This window comes from Amphibalanus amphitrite, unplaced genomic scaffold (assembly GCF_019059575.1).
Source record: "Amphibalanus amphitrite isolate SeventyFive unplaced genomic scaffold, NRLGWU_Aamphi_draft 001090F_arrow, whole genome shotgun sequence".
In the NCBI taxonomy this organism is placed as follows: domain Eukaryota; kingdom Metazoa; phylum Arthropoda; class Thecostraca; order Balanomorpha; family Balanidae; genus Amphibalanus; species Amphibalanus amphitrite.
The window spans coordinates 97,023-118,005 of record NW_024882584.1 but is presented as its reverse complement, the minus strand read 5'-3'; the positions used below and the strand labels follow the sequence as shown (position 1 = coordinate 118,005).

Sequence of the window (20,983 nt, the reverse complement as noted above, 5' to 3'; positions counted from 1 at the left end):
ATCAGGCAGCCAAGAAGCTCTAGCCTAGGAAGACTAAGCTTCTTAACAGGCGCCACACGGCTCTTTGCCATCACCAGCGACACATGAAATGACCCATCCTCCAAAGGGACACGGATGTAAACGGTAGCTCCATACCCTTTGGGCGATGCATCGCTGAATGCCAGAAGCTCAGCGCCGTGGCCGTCCCTCCACGCGCTCGGCGAGTAGCGGCGCGGCACACGCAGCTCCTTCAGCACCGCCAGTCCACTCAGCCATCTGGCGAACGTCTCACGACAGGACTCCGGCAGCGGGTCATCCCAGTGCAACCCCAGCTGCCACAGCTCTTGGAAGAGAGATTTCAGAGTCATCACAAACGGGCTGATGAATCCAAGGGGATCGAACATGCGTGCGACAAAGCTGAGAACGACACGTTTTGTGGGAACAATGTCGTCAGGCAGTGACACGCCCTGGAATGCGAACAGGTCATCAGTCGGGTTCCAGATCACACCGAGCACCTTCACATGCTCACTCTCACCAAACACACCCTGCGCCTTGTCGAACAACAGGGGGCTGTTAGAGCGACACTTGGTCAACATCATGTGGGCATCTCTCATCACACGCTGAGCCTCTGAGAGCAGCGCGGAGGCCTCACTCTCGCTGTCGGCACCCGACAACAGGTCATCCACATAGAAATTCTCACGCATCTCACGAATGGCAGGAGAATCAGGGTACAGAGACAAATGATGTCTAATCGTAGCACTTAGGAGGAAGGGAGAACTACTTACACCAAAAATGACCCTCTGTGACTTCATCACACGCACACGACCGTCACAGTCCCACAGGAAACGGTGGGTGTCTTGATCCTCGACACTCAGACCGACCTGCAGAAAGGCTTTCGTGATGTCAGCGGTCACTGCGAACGGCCAACGCCTGAAACGCAGGAGAACCTCCAGCAGGTTAGGCAGGAGGCAGGGTCCCACCTCCAAGCAATCGTTCAAAGAGACACCGTCAGGCCCACGAGCGGACGCATCGAACACTGGGCGGACTTTAGTAGAGGTGCTGCTCTCCTTGACTACCGGACGGTGGGGCAGGTAAAATGTAGGGTTCTGGGTTACCAGCTCCTCCACAGGCACCTCTGTAATCACCCCAGCCCCCTCCATCTCACACAGGGCACCATCATAACGGGCACGCAGGTCAGGGTCCCGCTCCAGCTTACGTCCCAGACCAGTCAGCCGCTTCTCAGCACTAGCTCGGTTATCCTGCAACAGGTCAACTGCACCCTCCTTCCATGGCAGTTTCACCACATAACGACCATCAGCTGATCGTTCCACAGTGGACTCGAACGTGGTCATCACATCAGACTCATCACCAGTGGTCACATCCGTCACACCTACTCCCTCCAGTGACCACAGACGGCGCAGCGCCGACTCATGTATGTCACCCAGACACAGGAGCTGACATCCACCCTTGTGGTCATCTACGCCACTCACCTGACCGCTCAGCACCCAGCCGAACACAGTTCTCTGAGCCACCATACCCTCTCGCAGTACTCGCGTCTCCCCACTTACCAGTTGCCAGAACTGATCAACACCGACCAGAATGTCGATGTGCAGACTCTCACTCTCTAGCGGGTCAGCCAGGACTACACCATCAAGCTGATCCAGAACAGAGGCCGGCAGAAGTGGACGCGCGAGGGGGGCACATATGGCTGGAACCGCCACAGCTCTGAGGTTCTGAGGGGCAGATACAGAACCATGTGAACCACTCACACTCAGCTCATACACGTCACGGGTGGCTCTGGGAACCTTTCCTCCTCCGAACACTGCATACCCCACCTCCGTGGAGCCACACCAACGCGGCTGCACCTTGCGCACAAGCGCACTGCTCACGTAAGTAGTGTCTGAGCCAGAATCCAACAGAAGGTTGGCCTCAACAAGACTCCCCCCGTGACCCTGCACCAGCACCCTTGCTACAGGGAGCACAGAACACTTCTTATCTCCATCACATGACAGTGACGCACCTCCACCCCCCTGGGGCCCTCCCTCCGGGGCTGCATCAGCCACCACACTGAGACTCTGAGTCTGACTAGAGTCAGACTGAGGCAGAGCAGCTGTCTGCTCCCTCTCCACACCACCTACCTCTACACGGGATGGCACTCCGACACTCTTACCCATGCACAACAATGGGTGATGGTTACCTCCACAACGATCACACATCCTACCACAATCAGTGGCCCGATGGCCCACCTCAAGGCATGAGAAGCATGCGTACAACTCACGAAGCTTCTGAAATCTCTGACGGAGATTCAGACGCTGGAACACTCTACATCTCTCAGAGACATGTCCCTTACCGCAGAAAGAGCACTTAAGCTCAGATGAGTGCAGAGCTGCCCCGGAGGGTAGACCAGGGCCGGTGCCCCGCGCCTCCGTGTACACAGACGGGCGCCGGCTAGTGACAGCAGGGTGGCTGCCCCCACCTCTCGAAGATGAAGAACCGCCGGCACTGCCAGCCCGAGCGGAGACTCCGGCACCACCAGCCCGTGAAGAAGCGCCGGCACCACTGGCTCGTGAAGATGAAGATGATGCTCCAGCACCAGCCAGTCCCACGTAGACACCAGAGCGACCTCGCCGCTCCACCTCCCTCGTCAGGAACCCGATGAGATGATCAAGATCAGCCTCCTTCTCCTCGGCTTCACGGGCCCACTCCAGGCGGACAGCATTGGGTAGTCGGGAAAGGATGATAGGATTTAGAAGGACACCATAGGACTCTCCTGTAATGCCGAGGGCTTCCAGGCTTCTGATGTGGATGAGGAGGATATCTACTAGGTCACGGAGCTTGTCCAAAGGAATAGGATCAAGGTTGAGGAGAGCTTGCACATGAGAAAATATTATTAAATCCTTGCGTCCAAACCGCTCTTGCAGAAGATCACATGTTATCTTGTAACTCTCGCTACTCAATGCGAGCCCCTCGACGCATCTCTTCGCCTCACCATCCAGCAACGTTCTCAGATAGGTGAGCTTTGTGACATCTGCTAACTTCGAATCATGTACTGCGACACAAAACGCCTCCCAAAATGCAGGCCAATCCTGGGGTTTTCCAGAGAAACGGGGCAGGTCCAACCTCGGTAGCTTGGGGGTCTCACCTCGGATCCCAGCACCAGAAGCTGGTGCTGCTTGGTGGACTGCCAGCAGTTTCATGGCCCTCGCTCTCAACATGATCAACTGGTCCAACGACCCTGAAGACTGGTCGGACAGGGTGTCCTCCTCAGATTGTTCCGACTCAAGAGCCGCCTGCGCGGCTTCAAAGTTACACATCCTCCTATCAAAGAGAGCAAGCATGGTTTCCAGTTCAAAAAGATCCACATCTTTGCTTGTCTGTGCGTCACTTTGCTTTGCATCTTTGCTTGTCAGCGCGGCGCTCAGGGACTCGCCAGCACGATTCAGCCACCCTCGGGCGGCGTTCCTCGAACGCTTCAAGCGCTCTATCTCCGCCATACTCGATATCAGACTGGAGACGGGAAAGAACAACTCAGTAAATATTCCCGGGCAGTTTCGGCACCAAAATGTTGACAATTCAACTTGACTCAACTCTCAACTCTCAAATAAATCCGAAAAATCTCCGACACAGACCTGGAGACACGTGGCTCAAGCCATTTCAATGCGTATATATTGCATCAGACGATTCCTGCGCACCACATCACATTTCTCAGGCCACGTCGACGACCGTCGAAACACTAAACCACTGCTAAAAAAATAGTCGCTGAATCGCTGCCAAGAGAAGCGTTCACTAAATTCCGTAACATACTGTGTCGACAGCACACAGCTATATAAAGCCTGCTTTGATGCTTCATGCAGTACATAAATGCTGCGAGTGCTCTGTATTTACCCTAGACTGTGTTGTTGACTATTGTCATTTGCTCATGCTCTCGCTAGCCCTGTTCAACCTTCGGTTATTCTCCCTGGGTGCTCGTTCAGTGCCATCACCCCAGTTCTCCCGTGTCTCCCACAGATGGCGTTGTGCTGGTGGACCCGGAGTACCTGCGCGACCGCAAGGTCTACGGCCACGTATTGGCGGCGTTCCGGTACGGCCGGGAGGACCTGGATGTGCTGGGTCTGACCTTCCGCAAGGACCTATACCTGGCCTCGGAGCAGATCTTCCCGCAGCCGGAGAACAGCAAGCGGCCGCCCACGCGGCTACAGGTAAGGGTCAGACATGGGGGATAGGTCAGTGGGTAGACTGATGAGACTGGTTAGGCCTCAATGGAGGTAACTTGTATCTTTTCCATGTGAACCGCAACTCTTACTCCCGTTCGCGTTGACCAATTCAAAGATTAAGTCTTCCTTGTCGTTGACTGGCATTCCTACCTTGCTGTCCTGTGAATTTTTTGTGTTGCTCAATACTACATATGTTTTTTATTGTTTTTGATAACCTGAATTGCCTTTCTTTCCATGCATCCGGATGATCGTCCTTATCCTGTCCTGTGAACCTGAGATGATCCAGAGATCAGTCAACACGAAAATGGTAATTATTAAAGCATGTCGTGCTGGTGGAAGCCATCAATTACGCAGCGGCAAGTAATGTCCCTGTTTGAGAGCTATTCGCAAACTAGTTTGAGGGAAAGATTGGTTACTTTTTATTGGAGTTTAGGGGTGATGATACCAGAGGTTATTGAGGCTTGTATTTCCTGTTTTAGACATTTTTGACAAAATGATCATACCTCAAAAACGCAAAGGCGATTTTGCTGACCCCGGGGGCTTATTTTTAGCGGAAACAGAGGTGCACAATAAATCAAAGTTAGCGAACAACTAAGGTAGGAGAGTCTTGCTTGGATCTGCTGCCATGTAAAAGTTTTTGAAGGAAGGACTGCGCCCAGATGTGTCCGTTGTTTCGCGTTTGGGTCCAGTCCCACCAACGCCATTTTGCGTGTATCTGGCAATAAATGGCGCATTTTGCCAACGTCTCCAAGTCTGTGCAACACGTCAATCACTTTCCGGTGCTTCCTGGAATCGGTATTTTCCACATGCCGGCCTTGGTGCCAGCCTCACCAGGTATTGCCGTAGTCGCGACGGCTCCATCTGAATGGTAGGTGCGGTCTGTTTAAGCCCCTCACAGCTGTGCAAATTTATTATGGTCCTGGCTATAAAATATCCTGAAGCCTGGTATTAGGTGGTATTTCCTTGCGCGGTGGAACCTATCGGCAACGATGCTTTCACATTTTCCTTCCTTCTTGCTTGAGCAATGCATCCTTTCACCCAACTTTGGATGTTGGCGGCGACACAGACGAGGTAAAGAAATGAAATCCATCATTCTGGAAAACTAGTTATGTTTTGGTTGAAAGCTTTCTAATGTCGCCATCGGTTAGAAGGCGGGGCCGCCCGGAGGCTGAGTGAGGGAAGGCGGGACGGGTCCTATCGTCGAGCGGGCCGTGTGAGGGCGGGCGGGCCCTATCGTCAAGCCAGCGCACAGTGGGCGTTTCAGGGGTTCTAGCCTCTCACAACCTTTCAACCCTTATAGGCTTGGATCTAGGAGACCTACGCCTACGAATTACACACCAAACTGTAGCAAATTCATTAAAGAACGTGAATGCATGACGTTTCCCATGTTATAAGCTTTCGCAATGTGCAGGAACTGCATGAAATGTTGCATAAACGTGGCAAAACGGAGCACTTCCATTCCCCCTTGCGGTTTGGCCCCTGATGGAGCTAGAGCTTCGCAGAAAAAACGAGCTTGCTGCCCGTGATGAGACGAAGCCGATGATACCCAATTTTAAGGTCCTAGGTCATTGTTTGACCTTCCAGGCCAGGTCAATTACCCAAAAGTCGGGAAAATCGGAACCTGTTAAAACATCGTAAAGTGAGGTTGCTTTGGGGCTTTTCGGGGTGCTGATCACGAATTTCATGCTAGTTTTGATCACAGATGATTTTCTTCATGCATTTAGGCCAGGTTGGGTCAGGTCAGGTCAGGTCAACCAGTATGCGCCCTGCCGGGTATTCATAGTAGGTGTCAACTAGAGATTGCAATCCCGGAACGTTTTGCCAATCCCGGGATCCCGAAAGTTTTTATTACGGGATCCCGGGATCCCGGGATCCCGGTCTTGTCACTAAAGGTCGTAAGAATAATTTCCTACAGACATATTTTGCGTCTTTTAGCTTACCATAAACAAAGAGGCAACCAAAAGCCATCCTTACACCATGTCATTTGCAATAAACACGATTGAATTTGCGAAAGAAACGTTTCGATTTGATTAGCATTAGGCCAATTGGCCTGAATAAAACTGTGCGCCGACCTGTGCGTTTACTATCTCGTCATTTAGACGGATTCCAGCACATCCACGCCTCACTCACTCTTCGTCTACGCTACTCGTAGTTAGCGCGACAGTATTAAGCCATTGCTGGTAGGTCTGTCTACTTTAAAACTGGCGACCAGCGTACGCCAAATTTTGCAGCTCCCTATTTCACAATGTTTTCAAGACGTCGCTTGGTCACTTCACCTCCTTCCGGTTCCGCTTTCATCACTAATGTCTCTCAGGCTTTGCTCCAAAGTCGCTTTGAGGGCAGAGTCACTGACTGGGAGAGCTCCACTCTACCGTCTTCAACGTTTGAATCAGTGAGCTCTGCCGTCACTTGCGTGACATCTGTGACATCTTTCTGCGACACGAGCTCAAACACTGTCTTGATGACTTCTTTTGTCCCGGCTACGGACGGACAAGTCAGAATCGCTGAACGATCCGTGGTCCTGATTGAGATGTTGCTGCACTGATGCTGCAATTTTTTGGCGTTGAGGACCGTTTGTCGTACACATTCAAGCGGCTTATCCGCTGTGGGTGATACCCGGGAGCTACCAACACGGTCAATTGTGGACGGCCGATACGGGGTGCCACCTAAATAGTTTCTCAGCTTTATGTCACTCAGCACCATGAACACTAACAGTGTAAACAAGACTCGTGCAGCGGCTGCACTTTTTTATGGTGAAAAACTGATATTTTCGGGATCCCGGGATTGGCGGAATTTCGGGATCGGGATCGGGATTAAAATCCCGCCGGGATCCCGGGATCCCGATCCCGGGATTGCAATCTCTAGTGTCAACCGCTACTGACAGCCTCGTAACATGATAAGAAGGCACCAAAACTACTTCCTAAATGCTCAAATGGTCGCTAAATTCGAAATCAGCTCCAAAAACTAGCCTAGAAACATGTAAAACTCGAAAAAGTGAAACGAGGTCACCAAAGGTCAATGACCTGACCTGACCTTCAGGTGACCTTGACACCCAGCATAATGCATGGAACCAACATCATTTCACATGGTTGAACGTTTGAAACCACAAAAAGACTGCAAACGCGCGGATAATGTGAGCCGACACGCCGAATTGCGATTCCGGCCAAACATGGTCTCGGGAAATAGGTCACAGGTCAAAGGTGATTTGGGTCAGGGTCATGAAATTTTCAGTGTAGGTGTAAAATTGATTAACCCGAATGTACTGAAAGTTTCGTCTTGATCGACCACTTTTTACGCGAGTTATTCGCGAAAAAACGAGGGTGGTCCGTTCGACCCCTTATAAGTCCGAGGGTTAAGGTTTTGAGTCGTTGACCTCGAGTCAAAGTCTGGTAAGAGTTCCTCAGGTCACGAACTTGGTCAAAGGAGGTCGACTGTCTAACTTACTTTGTTCCGGAGGTATTGACGGAAAACTAATATGGCCCTTGTGACGTCATAAATGACGTCATGCAAGGTTAGCAATGCAAAGGTGTAGCACCGTACCTTGCAGGAAGCGCATGAAACCATGATTCCATGTGCTTGAGATAGTTTTAGATCATTTCTGGCGCTAAAATAACAGTTTCCATATTTCCCTCATTGACTTATAACGGTGAGATCACGTGACCGACCTGACCGCATGTGAACTTTAGCAAAAAATCCGAGATATACAAGTTGTGAGACCTCGAGGTATGCTACGTGACTACGTCCTGAAATCTTCATCTCCCTGTGAACGTCCCTCTGGCACTGAGGGGCGAGGGCGTTGCGACGTTGCAACATCTGAGGACCGTGCAGAGGTTCACTTATGACGTCATAGGTCAGCGACCTGGCCTGACGTGACCTGAAAATGCTGTTGATTTAACCAGATCCGGCTTGAATCAAAGGTCAAGTATGCCAAGTTTCAGCTCTTTATCGGAGGCGTGTTGTGAGCTATCACGTTAAAACCTATAAGGGGGCAGCACCCCCCCCCCCCCTCGGCCTCGGGAGGGGGGCGTGACTTATGCAGAATTTCCCATTAACTCATGTGCAATACTTCTCATTTTTTTAGGAAACAAAATGTGTTTGAGGTTTCGCGAGACCAGACCGGCCAGATCGCCCACTGTGCATCGCCTGAGGCCTTTTCGGTCACGTGACAGCTCATCCTCCGGCCAATTAGAATGCTTCTGACCCACGAGATGACACTGGCTGGTGTTACTGTCATCACTTGAAATAACATAAGCTAAAATGCAGGCTGATTTGTTCGCTCCCGTCACTATGGAGCTAATAAAGGCTAGACAGCGTATTGCAAAATGTTGCATAGCAGCAAATGGCGCAAGTTTGCGCACTTTTTTATTGCTTGGCCGGTTCAATAACATCACAATTAGAGTTGCAAAGTTTCCCCCAAAGGCTGCTACCGGCACCGCCCCGCCCCACAATTTTTTTTTGGGGATACCGGCATGCTACCACGCCCAAAGCAAAAACACCACCAAATTACCGGCATACTAAAAACCTGCATTGTTGATTCCAGTTTACCCCTACAAGAGATGCCACATTTTCCTCTTAGTGTCCAAAGTTTGAATCATATGCTAATAATTTTTTTTGTGCAAAACAAAAAATACCGGCATGCTACCGGCAAGACATGCCAGATACCACAAAAAACCTGCGGTAGTGAAAAATTACCGGCATGCCGGTAATGCGGTAGGGAAACTTTGCAACTCTAATCACAATGCACATTGTGACACACGATTTAGCGCGGGACCTGGGGGAACTCAAAAGATCGGCTTTAACATAGTGAGTGATATTCATTTTAAGCATACAAAATAACTCGATGACATGTTTATCTCTCATGCTGCTAAATGATTTTCGCAACTTCATTTTTCGTTGCGGGGAATTGGTCGTAACATGTCACAGAACAACTCATAAAACCATTTACGTGTAAAACTCACGCACATAGGATCCTCATGGCATCTACTTTGACTCTTCAAACACCCGAAACCTATGACTTGTCTACGGCCTAATAAATATTTGTGTTTGAAGCCCCTTTCACCCTATACCAAGTTGTTGCATGACCAGATAATGGTCATTTATGTAATGTATGGACATTTTGTAGTCGATTGGTATGCTTTTTGTTTTCATAAAAGCAAAATAATTTTTTTGCCTCGTAAGAGGCTAGACCGGCCCGAACGCCTACAGTGCAGCGGGGTGAGGGCGGGTGGGCCGGCTCTATTGCCGAGCTGGCCCTGTGAGGGCGGGCCGGCCCTATTGCCAAGCGGCCCGTGTCGGCACGCCACTGACGAGGAGCGGCGACGAGGGCTCCATAAAACCGGCCCACTTCCGTGCTCCAAAGCTTCTCCATCATCCCTCCTGAAATGATTGCTTCCGTGTTGCTGCGCTGCAACTCTGAGCAGGCGGGTGTGGTGGTAACTAAAAAAGGGTTAGGTGACGTAAAACCACAACTTAGGTGACTTGTAATGTTAGGAGACAAAACTTGTATCCGAAACTTGAACCCATATCTATTGTGTTTAATGCTCCAGCCTAGGCATCCAAATTATCCAATATCTAATTTCGCTAAACTTTGTTACGCCTCTTCCGAGCTGGTCTAAAATGTTTTATGATATTTCTGCATCAAAGCAAACATCATTATCCAATACAAGGATTACTTTTGGGAAGGTTTCCTTCTGAATATGTGCGTGCGCCATTTTTCTCTGAGGCACGGTGGCGGCGTTTCATTTTTAATCTTTCTCCTCTTTGATGCGAACGATGAATGCAAAAGACGCAAAGAGCGATATTGCAGGATCAAAGCGTCCCAGTTTCCTGTCGGATATGACTGAAAAGTGAAGGGTTCGACCGTTTTTTTTTTAGGGTTTGGGGCGGGATCGTCTATACCGAACCAGTTTCCCCTCCCCCTCGTCGTCCACCCTGTGTCGACTGCCGGACTATGCTCTGAATTCCACGAGGTATGAGAGCATCGGACGGGGTTCGTCCACCGGACACCGTGTAGGCCGTCTCGACTCCTGCTCGTTGCCGCCTCGGGGCACACTGTCAGTGCCGGACAGTGACCTGGGGGTCAACACCTCCCGCGGGCCGGGGTGACTCAGACGGCCGCGAGGTCACTGGGCTACTGACCGTCGTGGGGGTCGTTGGAGCTATCGACACGCAGCTCAGGGGCCATTACACGGGTACAGTGCGTTGGACGTCTGCTTAACTGAAAAGGTCGTGCTAATGGGGTTCTTTTCCATCGATGTGTTGCTTTTAAAAAGCTGAGTGTCGTTCAGATTGCTAGATACTACGATCATGCACATTGAAAAGGCATACCACACTGCTTTCAACAGACATGCCATATGCGACTTTTGAAGAAAAAAGGCACTCACTAGTCACTTATGTGCATTTCGACGTCTTAAGTTATCATCGGTGCCACTGACTGAAAGCAAACGGCTCGGCTCCCTGTCATTTCATTGGTCCTATGCCGGACGAGGACCCATCGATGGGCGACCCATTCAGTGCGACCCCTGCGTCCGGGTCGGTCGGCCCCGTGGCCTGCCACGTACAGACCTACGTGGCCCGGGTGTGAGTCATTCGTTTATTGGAGCGGCGGTCCCGACCGGCGCGGCGGGCTGCGGACGCGGACCGTGCTGCTGAGGTGTTCGGAAATGCGTTTTCTCGGAGCGGCATTGGCACGTTGTGTTGGCGACTGGATGAATTTGGAGTAGCTGGAACGTCAGCTGTTGCGTAATGCCATAAATATTGATGGGATCGTTATATTCCTGGTCCTCTATCAAAGTCACTTGTATCAAAGCCCTGAAAATGTCGCCAGCTGAAGATTCTAGTCGCTTTTGAGCTGGATATCAATCGACGGAACTTTGAAGTTTGAAATCAAAGAGAGTGTTGACCATATTTCTGTCTTAAAATTCGTCGCACCCCTGCATGCATCGGAAGTATGATTTATTCGAAGTGTTTGAGTTGTTGCCTATTGGCGATTCAACACATTCACTGAATTATTGATCACCAGTCAATAATGACAGTATTCATTGCATCAGTTTATCTCACCAACACTCACCCTGTCCCATCCCGGGCATCTCGGAGTCATTCCAGACCGTCGGACGGCCTTGCTCTCTCCCCATCCTCCCCTCCTCTTTCCTCAGGATGTAAGCACACCTTCCATGTCGTCACGTCGGCCCGACCCAGTCCGTCCCGCCCGGGACCTGTGTGTGTTTATATCTGGGTATTCCGACCGCTGCGGTGGCGGCGATCCGACCGTCACGGACGTGGTTTCGGCAACATCGCTGACTTTCGGGGTGATCTGTGAGCAGTCATTAGTCGTCGCTGTCGTCGTTTATGTTGTCAATGTGTCTGATCTGTCAATATCATTATCTTGCTGCTGCTGCTGTTATGTCACTAACGCTCAGTCATCTATATCAAATGTTGTGTGCGCTAAACAAGACATTTGTCTAATGCAGGGGTCGGCAAATGGTGGGGCATGCCCCCTTTGGGGGTAATGGCGCCCTTCGGCGGGGGGTAATGAGGGACTCTGAGAAAGCCTCATCATTTTTAGAATTAATGGCTCCCTTGATGGGACAGACATTGCAACTGTTGTGCCCCAGGATTCAAAGATTAGTCGAGGGCAAACGAACAAAACATGACCTGATTAGCTGGCGCATGCCAATTTTCATGTATGTATACATAGCTGCTCACCATTCCGCACAGTCGCGCAAAGGTAACTGTCATGTATTAACTGGCCTACTGGCGTTTTCACAGTCCGACTAACGCAAGGGAGAGGAGTTGTCCATTGCACCCTGACCCGAGCATCTCGGCCTCTGAGCTGGAGCTTTGCAGAAAAATGAGCGTGCTGCCCATGAAGATAGGCAGCCGCTGCTACCCAATTTAAAGGTTCTTGGTCATTTGGTGACCTTTCAGAGGTCAATGACAAGTCCCGAGTAAATCGGCTCTTGCTGTAACTTCTTGAAGTGAGATTTTGTGGCCTACCATGATCTCAAGAAATATCTCACAAATCAACGGTTATTCGGGTTATTTTCAGGACAGATAAAGATGATCGGCTCGAGGGTACAGTTTTTCGTGATCCAACCCTTTTAACGTGATCTATTCCCGAAAAATACCCGCTACCCCTATGCGTATGGGGGTTAACCCGCGCTCCGATGGGGCTCCTGGGTATCCACGCCCTGCTGGAGGTGGAAGTTGAACACCCCCTACTAACATGGCTCCTGGGTCACTAGCGAAACGCCGTAGTCGGCGTTTGAAAGAGAGTAAGAAATGATGAAGGAAAACTATGGTCATTTTTTAGGTCAAGTCAAAGGTCAGCTCACCAGAGGTCATCGAACGTAAAATTTCGCCAATTTCCAGGTCAACCTTTGACAATTTTCGACAAACTGGCCTATATATAGCTCAGGAAAGGAAAGAGGTAGAGGCGCTGTGGAAAAACGCATTCGATCGCTCTCTTAACGTTCTTTCTGATGACGCCCCCAGATTTAACCTAAGAATAACGATTTAGCCTTCAGGAGACAAAAACTGCTAAAATGTACGTTGTTTGCTGATAAAATGTACGTTGTTTGCTGCTAGTTTTTCTTCAATAGCGTTTCACTCAGAACTTGCAAGAGCGCACTTTCATCAGCATCGTGCTCCTCCCGTCGAGAAGCATCGAAGGTCTTGTTGCACACAGGTGATCTGTGTCGTCGAGCTAAACACATCTAAGGCATTTTCATCGCTCTGGCATGCCTTTATCAAAAGTTATTAGCGAAAAACTATGATACCGTTCACGACCTGAAATGACCTCAGGGACATACATGGCGGGGTTGCGGGTATAGTTTTCCGGTTCAGTGGTCATGTTTACTTGTGATTCAGTGCTTCACAGTGTTAGGAATGACACTCGTCCAAAAGAGGCGTCTTTCAATTTCTACCATTGACTTTGCGACCTCACCCATTGATAACGAGAGAGGGCGTGAAAGTGAGCTGACCTTTGGTCACAGACATTAACCCCGCGTTCGATGTCTCTCGGACGACGAAGATTCTACGTCGTCCGACCAATCCCGTTCAAGGTCAGCGGGGGCTCGGCTGCGGTTATGGAACGTGATTGGCCGGACGGCATAGAATCTTCGCCGTCCGAGAGACATCGAACGCGGGGTTAATCTCCGAGATACAAATTTTGTACCTACATGCTGTTGCCTTTATCAATTCCTGAAAATTTGAAAGAGATCTGTCACTCTGCGTAGCTACACAGGCGTTACAGTATTTACTGAGGTGAGGTCACTTGAGGTGATCTGGTGAACTGACTTTGAGTGACTTTGGTCTGAAATTTTCACAACATGTGCAAAAAAAGATGTAGGTATGACAAAATGTGACAAAATGGTGGCGCTCAACGTTTTTGAGATATTTGCAAGAAACCGCAGGGGGGGGGGAGGGCTATGTGGTTTCTCGCAGATATGGTACCCACAGAGTCTTGGAAAAGTATGGAATTTTACAACCTTGTTTATATCACCAATGGGGCCTGGCAGGTGGGGGTAATGGCACTGCCTGGCGCCAAAAAAGGGGGCACGACCCCGGAGGACCTGCCGACCACTGGTCTAATGTGTATCGTTTTTTGACTATTCTATTCCGTGTTCTTCTGAAATCCGTTTCGAGTGTGACAACTGCCAGTGTGTACTATTTTTTCTTCCGTATCAGAATCTTGTGACCGAACGCCGATTTTTCACAGGAGCGTCTCATCAAGAAGCTCGGCTCCAACGCGTTTCCGTTTTTCTTCGAGCTGCCACCACACTGCCCGGCGTCGGTGACCCTACAACCCGCTCCAGGTAAGGCCACTGTGCGATACATGAACTGGAGATGGAGGAGAATGGTCACATGGAAAATGGTCAATTGGCCTGGAACTGAAGGTCTTCAGACTTTTTGTTGCTGGATCTATGGGTTTCAATACAGTCGCCTGAAGCTGACACATATGGTGAAGGAGTGAAATTATGGCTCTCCATAGTCCATTGTTTCTTGGTAGAAACGTGTGAGACTCGATGGCTTTCGTACCTCGGTGAAGCCAAGCATTTCAGACCAGCGTTCTCGCTATCCTCACAACCGAACGAAGCCGAGTAGTGATCCGGTCGCCATGGAGCCCCCACGGCCGCTCCAGAGCCAAGTATAATGGCCGCTCCATCACACCTAATACCTGTCACAGTTACTGTCTACGGCCCGGTGAACTCTGCCCCTAATAACGGACTGGCGACGACGCGCGTGATCGGATACTCACCGGCCGGTCGTTACGCCGAACTTCGTGGGACGTTCGTCAGCCGGCTAAGTCGGGGTTGTGTGCTGGTGTTGGCGGCGGCCCACGGTGACGTCCGGGGCTCGTGGGGTAGCTGGGGTGGGTGAGGGTTTCGTGCAGTGCGACAGAAGGCGGTGCGTGGGAAGAGGGGTCGTAGCGTCGCGTGCGTGACAAGGAAGAGGCGGCTTGCTTCCAAGCTGGGTATGCTGTGGGCTGAGCAAAGCTTGCAAATTGCTGGCAGTCTGAAGTTCGAAAGGGTGTTCAGCCAACACGTCATTTGTTACTATCATTCTTTGCAACATAGGTACTTCCGCATTTTTTTATGTACGTAAAAAAAAACATTTCGTGGGTCTGTGGGTGTATTCGGTCTCATAATTCTTAGGCTCACCGGTGCATTAGAGCTTCTCTCATCGTCCACAAACCAGTTTTAACGTGCAATTCTATCGCACTTGCTGCATCTCTCCTCTCACCTATCTGTATCTCCGCGGAAAATGGGGCTGTCGCTCAGCGTGGCGTCTCTGTGCAGGCCCGTCTCTTATCTCCCAACTTCCCGGGGCCCGTCCGACGGACGTGGCTGCTAGGGACACCGCTCGACGGGAGACCGCTCCCTCCAGCCGGGTCTGAGTGAGGGAGAATCTTCCCGGTGCTTTGTCGCCGACATTGGCAATAACACCGGTGTGGGCGACCACAAAAAAGAAATGGAAACGCACTAATGCGGCGCGTCCGCAGGTGGTCCTGAGACGCGGCTCTGGAACCGATGGGCTGGGGTTTTCGCAATGGTGACACCTTGCTGGGTTTTTCGCTGGATTGTGGAATGGAGTTGGAATAGTTGCTTGGAACTGTGCTTTGAAAGGAGAGACAGAGACAGACAGAGACGAATGGTGTGATCTGCTTTTGCCACTGAGCTATGTAGTGGGTGGGTTTCCCTCTTCCGTTTATTCTTCGCTGCCATTTGTGTCGTATTTGTGTTGGAAATCTCTCACACTCGTCTCCGTCAACCACGCCTCTTCCCCTCCACCTCCTCTCTCGCAGCGCAGCCATCCCTCCAGCAAGGCATGTGCCGATCGCGTGCCGGTCCGACAGCTCCAGATTTATGTGTTCGCCCGCCGACCGCCCGGCTGGATGCCATCCCCTCCCCTCCTTCCGTCTTCCTTCTATCTTCCCTCTCCTCCCATTCCCTCTACCATCTCTACTTCCGAAGAGAATCTCTGACCGGCCCACCGCTCCGCCGAGCCAACCTCCGCTGTTTTGCCTGGCAATGTGAACCCTGCCCCGAGCATGGGCGGGGAGGCTCTTGTGCCTCGCCCATCAGCGTAGATGAGGGAACGGGGCGAGCGATTGCTGGCGTGCCTTCTCAGACGTTCCGCACTCTCCGGCGCTCGAGCCACTGATGGTCTTCTGGCTGTATTATTAGCGAGGTTGCATTACCGTGGAATATGGGACCAGCATTAGCTTCATGGTTTGTCCGGCATATGATGCATTACCACCGCTATCCTGGCAGACAGGCTCAGTTTTACGGTTCGACGCCGGATAGCGATTCGACGTGCAGTGAAGCAGCAGGCCGGGATTGCCAGTGCGGCCCTGAATTTCCAGAACGGACGCCGCCATGTATGACCGATGAGGGGCGGCCTGTCATGGCTTCTGCCGAGCGCCACGGGGGGGGGGGGGCGATCGTCAGCCTCGCGAGATGGCACAGGCTATCTCATCGGTCGGCGGTGAGGGGGGGGGAGGTGCAGACTGACTGGGCTGGTAAAAAAGAATGGGAACAAAACTGAAATTGGCGAGTGGTATGTGACGAATAAGGCCCTTTCCTCAACTTTTTGTTGTAACTACTTAAATGCCTTCTGTTTTAAGGTTACAGAGGAAATTTTTTCAACATTTCGACGTAACTCACTGACTGAATGCGAGCGTACGTCACTTCTCGTGATGGCTGCGTCAAGTCGACTGATGGCGTGTAGGGCGAAGGATCGATCGGGCGTATGCCAGTTCGAATGTCGGTGACCGGGTGAATGTTTCAGAATATTACGGTAAATACTAGATTCATTCTAAATTATTCAAAATAGCTATTTATGATTCTGAGTACTCTTTTTTGAATCCCGATCAATCTGCGGCTCGTTTCGTGTGCAGACTGGCCGACTGTCGGATATTTTGACATGTGTATGAAGACTATGAACATCTTTGATGGATGCGACTCATCCGTCTACCTCGTCCATCCCTGTATGCGCTGGGTGTAGTGGGCATGGAGTGCCCGCAATGGGCAACCGCCCTATTCCTTACAAGGCCAGTCCGGTGCTGGCCCAACTGGATACTCACTCTTCAGCCTCTGCAAACTAGAGAGGGAGGATTGGGTGTCAACACTTCGGCGGCGCAGCGCTGCTTGTTGATCTTTCTCTGCAAAAAGTGGTGGTGTTTGTTTGTTTTGTTTCTTGTCAGACGTGGTAAAATCGGCGAATCGTCAGTTACGAGTTTTACGAGTGACAGCTGAAGTCAAATTGGTTCTTCGAGGCTCTTCGCTAGTTTTTCACATCCACTTCTGCTCTCGCGTCAAATATTTGATCTATTTTGTGTTTAACGAGCGTTTCAACTGCTCGGAAGTGCCTTTTTCTCGAAGGGGCAATCCGAAATGGCGCTGCCTTGCCGTAACCTTTCTGGCTGATTGCGGCTGGTTCGCAGGTGAGCAAATACTGCACTGTCAGGACCACTTGACCCGGCTACTGGCTTTGTTCTACTCTGCGACACCTTTTTCTCTCGGTGTTTGTAATCGCCGTCGAACGTCATAGGTCAGAAAGGTCAAGACATCTGTGACACTGATGTGATAATCCTTATCATCTTAACTTCGTTGGGTCTTTGATGGACGTTCTTTGTCGTACAAAACATTGTAAACTGAGGAGAATGACGTCATAAGGTGTCTCAGGAGTCAGCGATATCACTATACCATACAATGCGCGGCTGCACTGCAGTAAGCACAAAAGGCATTCAGTCGTTGCTGGTTGTCACGCTCGTGGCACGTGCTGGCTGCCGGATGCCACCGGCGCCGGTCCGTGAGCCGGACAGTCCCCGTGACAATCACGAACTGACTGTCACGATAAACACGGCACGAGTTGAACTTGGGACAAATTCGACAGCAGATCCTACCGTCCTGGCATTGACGCTTTTCCGACCATATGTCTTTTTGTCGGTGGATCAGCGATTTTTTCGCCGCCCGCTCATTGTAGCCTTGCTGCGGCCAGGAGGAATGTCTTCAGGATCTCGTATACTCCGGGTAAATCGCCAAACCTCGGCACCAATCTTTTCGGCGGTCGGAGGGTGGGCCAAGGACATCGCACATTCCACCATCGGTACGCGGTAAGCGCGGGCCGGCGCAGTGAGGAATAGTGCGGAGTCTCACCAGCGCAGTGTGAAGTCCATGAACCTCATCGGTGTATGCAGGAGCTCTCAGCTACGCTGGTGACAATAGCATCGCCCTTTGGCTGTGGGCTGAACAGGCGGGTTATTTTGGGTACGGGTACGTGTGCGGAATAGTAATGTGGTGTGGTAGTTGGCACTACTCTCCAGAATGGGATCCACTACGTGCTATGGACGTCGGGCCGAGTCAAGGCGTTTCAGTCTCCATCGATCGCCAACTAGCCCACTAATCCATTTTTGTCGCGCCTGCGTCGAATTGACTCCAACATGACAAGGTCGGCCCGTCAATTTGTCACCTCGATCGTGAACACTCAACGACTCTCAGCGGCTCGACTCGCCGTCTCACGAGCCACCGGCCGGTCAGTCGGGTCCGGTCCCGGGACCCAGCGGCCGCTTTTGGCGTCTGTGGACTGTGCGTCACCACTGGTGGTCGATGACGTCACGGGCGGCATGGCGTGACGTCACAGAGCCGGTCGCCGGCGGCGGCGGATTGCAGGAGGAATGCCGGTTTAATCCTGGTGTGGAGTGTCACTCTCCGCTATACGGCGCACTGTAAGGTCGCAGCATGACCTGCTGGGCGACCGCAGACCATAGCGACATGGTGATGGTAGTGCCAGCAGCTAGAAGTCAGCTCTAGCGAACTGGGGATTGGGGAATCTGCGCTGTTAGGGCAGAAAGCATGATGAAATATTCACTGACAAGCCCTAAGGCGTACTGAATGCTCATTAATCCATGTGTAGGCGTGTAACGCAGCACTACTCCTCTAGGAACTCTCCAGGGTACTTCTGTAGGCTGCTCTCTTGGAACCCTCCTCTTATCTGACGCTAATGCAATGTGCGTGGTGCGATATACCTATGACGTCAACGGATAGGTCTGCTCGCACACGCAGTAGATAGCAGCGGGCACACAGACTGGACTCAGACTGTAGGCGGCGGGGCAGACGGCAGCCTTGCTGGACCTTTGGAGGTTATGTCTACTGCTGGAGAGGCTCGTGTGACGCTTTCAGTTAGCCTTCGCACGGACAAGGGGAAAACGGCAGATACTTACTACTAGAGTTATCTGCTGTCAGCGTGTGGAGCTCTGGTTTAATTACTCGGACGTTACGACCCTTCATTCGTGTTTTATCTGTTCGTTATGGGCGATTCAATTTCATGTCGTTGCAGTTCTTCCAGGATTTCATGTTTTGCTTTGACAGATCGTTCGACTTTTATTTTACTGTGAGTTGTGACTGTCATTTGTTGCCTCATAAATTCACATAAACTTGAACATAACACTGGAACCAACTGATATCTATCACCGCCTCTCACCGATATTTTACTAGTTGGATATCGTCCACTTTCTCTGCTCCCTCCCGTTTGATCATTTGCTAAAGGCCATTATGCAAATTGTTAATCGATCGTATGCCACCAGGCTTTGAGCCTGGCTAAACGCCATCGATTCGGTGATTGGGCTCGGTCCGCTAGTTCGCAGGCGGCAGGGGTATGTATGTATTTGGAGCGTGCTTCGCCCTCCGGCTTCAAGAGATGTTTTGTTTCGCTCTCTGAATAAGAATGACTGATAATATGAGTGTGCAAATCTATTTTCGGTTCCACTTTTTGCGTTTTGCGTATTCTATTTTTATCCTTCCATTGTTCTATTGTGTTTTTTTTTTCGCTATCCTCACTTCCGTTTTTATCGCTTTACATTATTCCTATTTTGGCATACGCCTGTTACGGGAGTCTCGGTGCGGTACGCGATCGGAATGAAGATCTCAGGCGGGCCCCTGACCGGCCCCCGGTGTCGTCCGCCGCGCGGAGCGTCATCCGCCGATGGCGTCTCACCGGCGGCGTGCCTGCGCGTCATCGCCGGGCGCCGCGCGTCAGCGGATGACGTCAGTGCGCGCCGCCAGTGTCACATTGTCGGCGGGCAGTGACGCCTTCTCTCGCCGGACTGGCCCCCGGCCCAGTTCCGGCGTGAGTCTGGGCCAATGCCATGCCGGTGTCAGGATCATATTAAGATACGAGTAGGTACAATGGTCTAGGCGGTTTCCAGTTGTTTTAGGAGCCCCTCATAGCTGTATGTTGCGCTTTGGGCTTGGACTACGAAACACTTAGGACGGTATTTGGTATATATGTCGGCTTGCACTTGTAACTCTGCTTTTCGCCAGTATTTTTGTCATATTTTCTCAAGTGATTTTTTTGTGCAATCAATTGCTGGCCATTTCCCAAATCCCATCGGTCTATGGGAGCAGCCGATCCATGTTCATAACTGCCTTGGGACTGAATATCCCCTGTGGCTGTACTGTTGTGAGCATGCTCTTATGCTCTCATAACTAAGTAATGCACTAGTTACCGGGCATTGAGTGCTCCATACGTCTACTTACCTGACCAGGCCGGCCGCCCGTGCTCTTTGGGCGGCTTTAGTCGGCTCCGGGCCTGCGTCGATCCGATCAATCAGCCTTGAATGGGCGCCCGCCCAGTCGCCGCTGTCGTGCTGAAGACCGCCTCATTTGGGGAGGCGCACTCGACTGATTGAGGCGTCCTGCTGCTATTTTCTTCTCCCTAGCCGAGAATGAGCCTGTGCCGCGTTTTCAGGCGGAAGGATTGAGACGTGCAGCAGTCTTCTTTGAAGTGTTGGATTCTTCCTTGTTGTGACTTGGTAATGGAAATTTCACAAAAGGGTTGTCTGAGATCACTTCAAAGTGCTTCAACTGCGTCAAATTGACCAGGGCCTTGTACGTCAAATAGCAAGGTAATCTGCCGTTGGCATGCTTTAACAGTGGACAATGGAAATTGGACGGCTCAAAACTATGTTGAGATCACCATAATCATCATCCGATTTATTTAGACAGTCATCGAAATTTAAGCGCCATGTCTGAATAAAGCCTAGCGTTATGAACTGTTCAATGGGGACAATGTGAAACAGCTACCATATCGATGCAGTAATAGCAGCTGAAATACGGGATGGCCCATAGCCGCGTATAACAACTATACGACCTATCCAATGGTCGAGTGAGCATATCCTAAACGAGCTTCATATTTAGATTGCTGTCGGAAGCGCCTAACTTTATTGCTATAATATGAATGTTTGTGTGCTAGATCCAGTTCTGATTCGGACATTGGCAACATTGCGG

At 51.0% G+C, this 20,983-nt stretch overlaps 1 protein-coding gene across 3 annotated transcripts in view; it reads left to right on the top strand.

The window, feature by feature from the left end:
- The window catches only part of LOC122370012 (beta-arrestin-1-like), a 100,026-nt gene that overhangs the window by 37,439 nt on the left and 41,604 nt on the right, over positions 1 to 20,983 (top strand). For all 3 annotated transcript variants that reach the window (XM_043345233.1, XM_043345232.1, XM_043345234.1), the window contains exons 4-5: positions 3,988 to 4,178; positions 13,912 to 14,008. In XM_043345233.1, the coding sequence (XP_043201168.1) occupies positions 3,988 to 4,178; positions 13,912 to 14,008 (288 nt within the window). The remainder of the gene's footprint in view (positions 1 to 3,987; positions 4,179 to 13,911; positions 14,009 to 20,983) is intronic.